The sequence below is a fragment of the Theropithecus gelada genome, chromosome 11, assembly GCF_003255815.1.
Source record: "Theropithecus gelada isolate Dixy chromosome 11, Tgel_1.0, whole genome shotgun sequence".
Lineage (NCBI taxonomy): Eukaryota > Metazoa > Chordata > Mammalia > Primates > Cercopithecidae > Theropithecus > Theropithecus gelada.
In genome coordinates, this window is record NC_037679.1 from 97,952,202 (window position 1) to 97,959,228 (window position 7,027).

The 7,027-nt window shown below is 58.6% G+C and overlaps 1 protein-coding gene across 4 annotated transcripts; it reads left to right on the top strand.

The window, feature by feature from the left end:
• PIANP (PILR alpha associated neural protein) lies at positions 1 to 7,027 on the top strand. 4 transcript variants are annotated; one of them, XM_025403132.1, is made up of 6 exons: positions 1 to 230; positions 2,721 to 2,780; positions 3,034 to 3,539; positions 4,288 to 4,369; positions 5,168 to 5,389; positions 5,762 to 7,027. In XM_025403132.1, the coding sequence occupies exons 2-6, from the start codon at positions 2,764 to 2,766 to the stop codon at positions 5,781 to 5,783; spliced, it is 849 nt and encodes a 282-aa protein (XP_025258917.1). In that variant the 5' UTR covers positions 1 to 230; positions 2,721 to 2,763; the 3' UTR covers positions 5,784 to 7,027. The 4 variants fall into 4 exon arrangements, with proteins under 4 accessions (XP_025258917.1, XP_025258921.1, XP_025258918.1 ...); XM_025403136.1 differs by having other exon boundaries at positions 85 to 230; positions 2,726 to 2,780; XM_025403133.1 differs by lacking the exon at positions 1 to 230 and adding an exon at positions 256 to 709.

Sequence of the window (7,027 nt, forward strand, 5' to 3'; positions counted from 1 at the left end):
GGTCCCGGCCGCCGCGCCGAGCCCAGCCGAGCCAAGCCGAGCGGAGCCGAGGCGAGCATCTCCCGCCGCCGCCGCCCCGCGCCCCGGGCGCCCGCCCCCCACCCGCTCCAGCGCCCTGCCGCGGGCCAAACCTCCCGACCATGCCCCGCACTCCGCCCGCTCCTGCGACCCCCCAGCCCCGCTCAGGCCCGAGCGCCCGCAGTCGTCGCGCCGCCGCGCCAACCATGCAGGTGAGTGAGAGGGACCCCCACGCCCCCACCCGCGGGGAGTCCGGCCCTGCCCTTCCCGGCTCCGCGCCCTTCGCCTCCCGCCCCTCCCGACGCGGTCCCTCGCCCGGGACAAGGCCTCCAGCCTCCCAGCGCCCCTTCCCCGAAGGGCTCTCCATCCCTCTGCGGTCCTGGCTCGCTCCCGCCCTCCCTGGCGCAGCCGTCCCCGTCCCCGCGGCTGCCTCCATCCAGCCTCGGCTCGGCGGGCGGCTCCGCGCAGTCTCCTGCCTCGGGTCCCTAGTCCGCTCTCGGCGCTCCCTGCCTCGGAGTCCCTTCGCCGACCTCCTTTTCTTCGTCTCCCCCGACTCTTGCCACTCTCCAGCCCTGTGCGGAGAGTGCGGGCCTGCGGGATGGGTGGGATGGGGGCCACGCTGGGGCTGGGGGCCGGCTCCCGCACCCCGAGGCTCCCGCCCCACCCCCAGCTCGTCTCCTGCGCACAACAGGTCGGTGAGGAGCTGGGAGAGGGGTGGGGGTGGCGCGCCAGCCCGGGGACTGCGGGCTTCCTGGAGGGGGCGGCTGAAGCTGTGCGGGGCCCAGGGGCTGGGTTGGCGCTGGTTGGGGGGGATGCACAGGCCGAGCGGCGATAGTCTTGGAGTCAGCTGGCCACAGATGCGCCTGGGAGCCCTTCTCCGCTTTACTGGTTCGCTCTACACGCCTCGCTCCCTCCCTCTAGCTTTCTTCCCTTCCCCTCTCTCCCTTCTTCCCACCATGCCCCTATCCCTATGTCTTTCCGTATCTCCATATCCCTTTACATTTGGGGGAGCAATTCCCAACTCCTCCATCTTTGCTGCTCCCGCCTCGTTTCCCAGCCCCTTCCTCATGTCATTTTTTCTTCAGCATTTATGTTCTCTCCTTTCCCACTTCCTTTCTCCCCATCCTGGGCTCTTCCCCCTTTTTTCCCATTCCCTTACGCTCCACTCCTCTGGCTGTCCTGCCTGGACCGCTCTCTCCTTCTCCTCCTACCCCTTCTTCCCCTGCACCTGTGAACCCTTCATCCTCTCCGTTTCCCCTCCCTGACCTTTTCTCTCATCCTTTCCTCCTTTCGGCATCCTCCACAGTTCGGGTCTTCTGCACCCACTCTCCTCCTCTCTTCCCAGTCCACTCTTTTTCAGGTCTGCCTGCTCTCTCTCACCCTGCACTCCAGGCCAGCTTCCTCTTCACCTCTCTCCTCTCTCACTCTTAACCACCCTTCCATCTCCCAGCCCTTCACCCCTGCCCATCTCTCCCACTGCCTACTTCCCCACTCCCTTCCCGTGACTGTCCCATCTTGTTTCCCTGTTGTTCTCTGGGAAGACTCAATGGGCAGATTATTTATTTATTTTTATTTTTTGAGTCGGAGTCTTGCTCTTGTCGCCCAGACTGGAGTGCAATGGCGTGATCTCTGCTCACTGCAATCTCTGCCTCCCAGGTTCAAGGGATTCTCCTGCCTTAGCCCTCTGAATACCTGGGATTGCAGGCGCCCACCACCACCCCCGGCTAATTTTTGTATTTTTAGTAGACACGGGGTTTCACTGTGTTGGCCAGGCTGGTCTTGAACTCCTGATCTCAGGTGATCCACCTGCTTTGGCCTCCCAAAGTGCTGGGATTACAGGCGTGAGCCACTGCATCCGGCCCATTGGGCAGATTTAGACCCAGAATCTAGAGGACACCGGGTGTCCTGTCCTCACTCCCTCTGGGGAGGCTGCCCCTCCTGGATCCACCACCCTCAGCTCTGAGAACATACCCTTTCTCTTTCAAAACCAACCATCCCGATTTTCCCAGGATTCTTTACCCAGGAGAGCCACATTTGAGGGGGTGGCTTCTTCCTGACTCCACCTCCCTTCAGAGGGTACCTATGCACTTGGATGATTAAACATTAAGAGCAAAAATTATATTCTGTAGTTTTTCTCCCACTCACCTCTCTCTGTCTCTTTCCTTCCATCCCTCCATCTCTTCCTTTCTCCTGAAGATGCAGACTCCTGGGGCTAATCATAAGACAAATGCCTGGCACTGCCAGTGGGGTGGGAGGGCTGGAAGGGCCCCCCTGCACGCACACACACTCACTCGCTTGCTCAGATTGACTTCCCCATCCCTCCCCCTACCCTCAGACTCCCTCCCTAGCGGTAGGTGCTCAAGGAATCACAAGGTTCTTGGCTCTAAATTAAGATCCAAGAAAAGCCTGGAGCTGTGGGCAGAGGAAGTGAGAAGAAAGGAAGCCAGAGAAGCCAGAGTAGACCCTGGGGTGGAGAGGTAATAGGGACCTGAGAAGTTGTAGATGGGGCTGGGGTCTGGTCAGGCAACCAGGCTACAGTTTTTGCCCCAAAAGGATGCTAAGAAGCAGTGGATCCTGGGTGCAGCAGCATAGCTGGCAGCTGGGTGGCCTGGGAGGGCAGATGCGGGTAGAATTGGTGGATGAATTAGCTGGGGAAGTACACAGGGCAGGGCTGGGGTGTGATGGCCCCCTTTTTCTCCCAGTAAAGGCTGAAAATCTGGGTCACAGCTGAGGAAGACCTCAGACATGGAGTCCAGGATGTGGTAAGTTTGGCCCAGCAGAGGGAGCTTGGAGACCACATTCCCTGGGGTCATGACTCCTTCCTTCCTAGACCCATCCAGGGCCTTCCCTCCTGAGGGCCATCCTCCCTTGGAAGATGGGAAATGAGGCGAGAATCTTCCCAAGGCCCACCTGCTTTCACAGGGAAACCTGGAGGTTTCTGGCGTGAGCCTGTCCTTCCCACACGTAGGCCCACAGTAGGCCTGTGTCTCAGCCACGTTCTCTCCCTTCTTGCAGGCCTGCGCTGCTGCTGTCCCACCTCCTCCCTCTCTGGCCACTGCTGTTGCTGCCCCTCCCACCGCCTGCTCAGGGCTCTTCCTCCTCCCCTCGAACCCCACCAGCCCCAGCCCGCCCCCCGTGTGCCCGGGGAGGCCCCTCGGCCCCACGTCATGTGTGCGTGTGGGAGCGGGCACCTCCACCAAGCCGATCCCCTAGGGTCCCAAGATCACGTCGGCAAGTCCTGCCTGGCACTGCACCCCCAGCCACCCCATCAGGCTTTGAGGAGGGGCCGCCCTCATCCCAGTACCCCTGGGCTATTGTGTGGGGTCCCACCGTGTCTCGAGAGGATGGAGGGGACCCCAACTCTGCCAATCCCGGATTTCTGGACTATGGTTTTGCAGCCCCTCATGGGCTCGCAACCCCACACCCCAACTCAGACTCCATGCGGGGTGATGGAGATGGGCTTATCCTTGGAGAGGCACCTGCCACCCTGCGGCCGTTCCTGTTCGGGGGCCGTGGGGAAGGTGAGTGGGAAAGGCTGGGAGGGATATGATGGATGGGGAGGCTGGGTGAAGCCTCCAAGGGGCAGAAATAGAGGCCTTGTCTGTTAGCTCCTCCAACAAATGTGTCAGGCACTATACTGGCACAGGACGCAGCGACAGAGACACCCTGTCGGAGTTCAGGTCCACTGGAGCAGACAGATATGAAAGTACTCGGAGAGGAGTCAACGTAATAAATGCTTAAATAGAGGCACTTGCAGCATGATTTAGGAAAAAAGAGAAGTGAGAGTCCCCTCCTGCTTGGGGATCAGGACACCTTCAGAGAATTGACATTTGAGCTGGCCCTTGAAAACAGAGTGGGAGTATTCTGGGCAGAGAATGCCATGGATGAAGGACACTACCCGGGAGGCGTCTTGGCTCAGGGAGTGCGGACAGGAACAGGGCCCGTGGTTTGGGAGTTAGGCCACGGCAGAGACGTCTCCACCCCATAGTTTCTAGGCATAGCGGTAGGTTCTTTCTGATCACAGAGCCTCATCCTCGTCACACACACACACAGGATTTGGTGAAATACATTTGGGAAAGTGGAGGAAAAGAGCTGAAAACTCAGGGGAACGCTGGTGATAACAATAAAGAGGGAGGCTCCAGAGGGGCAGACAGAGTCGGCAGCGTGGCTCCACACAGCAATGCCACTCCAGCCCCCAGCCGAGCCCCCAGCCCCTCTTGGCTCCTACCACCTTGGGGCTCCCTAAAACTTTCTTCCCACCCCAATCAGGTGTGGACCCCCAGCTTTATGTCACAATTACCATCTCCATCATCATTGTTCTCGTGGCCACTGGCATCATCTTCAAGTTCTGGTAAGCTGAGAGGAGGAGGGTGCTGGCAGATGGGGATGGAATGTTTGGCAGTCGAGGCTCTAGCCAGGAGGGGCAGGGGCAGCACTTTTGCTGGGGGGTGGGTGGGAAATGTTGGATGAAGACAAGAACTTGGGAAAAGATAATAAGGATTTGGCTGGGGGAAGACAAATTTCTGGTGAGAAATCAGGGCAGATTCTGTCTCCCAGGGAAATACAAGGATAAGAGAAGACAGGGGAATTATTTCTGTGCATTTGGGGCTTTGGTAGGCCTCCCTTGCCCCTATTTCCTCCAACACAGAGAAAGCTGATCCAGTCTGCAGAGCCCTTCTTAGGGTTGCCTGGGGGGAGCGAGAAAATCCAGAGCTTTCTTTGCACACATTTAAGAATGCATCACTCAGTCCTTCACACTTTACTGAATCATTAGACTCAGGTGTCCGAGTCATTAGCTTGCTTTGAACTAGAACTAAACCTGCTAGTTGTCTGCCGAGGAGAGAAATGACTCTTCTGGGCATGCAGAGGGGAGGACACTGTGGTGGTGGGGAGGGGATACTAATTCTGTGGATCTGGATCAGGTTTAGAGGGTAAGGAGGTTTAGATTTCCAAGCCCCCCCAGAGGGCAGGGGAAGTGGTTTTATGGGCACAGAGTCCAAGGGGATTTAGTAGAGGGAACTGTTTTGGCCAGTTTCTCTGCTGTAAGATGTTGGGAGTGACTGGGCAAGGCTAGGGGTGACCACTGGTGCAGGCCCAGGATGGGGGCTACTTGAGTGTGCAAGAGAACCTCTTTCCCTCTGTGCCCCAGCTGGGACCGCAGCCAGAAGCGGCGCAGACCCTCAGGGCAGCAAGGTGCCCTGAGGCAAGAGGAGAGCCAACAGCCGCTGACAGACCTGTCCCCGGCCGGAGTCACTGTGCTGGGGGCCTTCGGGGACTCGCCTACCCCCACCCCTGACCATGAGGAGCCCCGAGGGGGACCCCGGCCTGGGATGCCCCACCCCAAGGGGGCTCCAGCCTTCCAGTTGAACCGGTGAGGGCAGGGGCAATGGGATGGGAGGGCAAAGAGGGAAGGCAACTTAGGTCTTCAGAGCTGGGGTGGGGGTGCCCTCTGGGTGGGTGGTGAGGAGGCAGGCATGGCCTCCCACAGCTCCTGGCCCTCCCAAGGGGGCTGGACCAGCTCCTCTCTGGGAGGCAGCCGTCCTTCTCCCAGTCTCTCAGGATCTGTGTCCTATTCTCTGCTGCCCATAACTCCAACTCTGCCCTCTTTGGTTTTTTCTCGTGTCACCTTGTCTAAGACAACTCTGCCCTCTTAACCCCGATTCCCTCTCTTTGTCTTGAACTTCCCCTTCTAGTCTGGCCTACCCCTTGGTTCCTGATTGTGCCCTTTCCCTCTTCCTCTCAGGATTCCCCTGGTGAATCTGTGATGCCCCCCAATGTTGGGGTGCAGCCAAGCAGGAGGCCAAGGGGCTGGCACAGCCCCCATCCCACTGAGGGTGGGGCAGCTGTGGGGAGCTGGGGCCACGGGGGCTCCTGGCTCCTGCCCTTGCACACCACCCCGGAACACTCCCCAGCCCCACAGGCAATCCTATCTGCTCGCCCTCCTGCAGGTGGGGGCCTCACATATCTGTGACTTTGGGTCCCTGTCCCCACCCTTGTGCACTCACATGAAAGCCTTGTGCACTCACCTCCACCTTCACAGGCCATTTGCACATGCTCCTGCACCCTCTCCCTGTCCACACTGCTCCGCTCAGCTGACTCTCATGTTCTCTCTTGTCTCACATTTGCACTTTTCCTTCCCACATTCTGTGCTCAGCTCACTCGGTGGTCAGTGTTTCCTGCACACTTTACCTCTCATGCATTTCCCGGCCTGATGTTGTGGTGTTGTGTGGCGTGCTCACACTCTCCTTCATGAACACCCACTCACCTCGTTTCCGCAGCCCCTGCATGCTGCTCCAGAGGTGGGTGGGAGGTGAGCTGGGGGCTCTTTGTGCCCTCATCTGTCATGGTCTCGTCCCATTCCTCACCATTTGTTTCTCTGTCTCCCCATCCCACTCCAAGGGTGCCGGCATCACCCTGAGGGCTCCCCCTTGGGAATGCGGGTAGTGAGGCCCCAGACTTCACCCCCACCCCACTGCTAAAATCTGTTTTCTGACAGATGGGTTTTGGGGAGTCGCCTGCTGCACTACATGAGAAAGGGACTCCCGTTTGCCCTTCCCTTTCTCCTACAGTCCCTTTTGTCTTGTCTGTCCTGGCTGTCTGTGTGTGTGCCGTTTTCTGGACTTCAGAGCCCCCTGAGCCAGTCCTCCCTTCCCAGTCTGCCTTTGGGCCTCCCTAACTCCACCGAGGCTGCCAGGGACCGGAGTCAGCTGGTTCAAGGCCATCAGGAGCTCTGCCTCCAAATCTACCCCTTCTCTTCCCGGACTCCCTCCTATCCCCTCCTTTCTTCCCTCCTTCCTTCCACTCTCCTTCCTTTTGCCTCCCTGCCCTTTCCCCCTCCTCAGGTTCTTCCCTCCTTCTCACTGGTTTTCCACCTTCCTTCTTCCCCTCTTCCCTGGCTCCTATGCTGTGATATATATTTTTGTATTATCTCCTTCTTCTTGTGGTTGATCATCTTGAATTACTGTGGGATGTAAGTTTCAAAATTTTCAAATAAAGCCTTTGCAAGATA

Coding starts and splice junctions, on each gene's coding strand:
- PIANP (XM_025403132.1), top strand. Junction 3,540..4,287: donor GTTCGGGGGCCGTGGGGAAG/GTGAGTGGGAAA, acceptor CACCCCAATCAG/GTGTGGACCCCCAGCTTTAT. Junction 5,390..5,761: donor CCAGCCTTCCAGTTGAACCG/GTGAGGGCAGGG, acceptor TCTTCCTCTCAG/GATTCCCCTGGTGAATCTGT.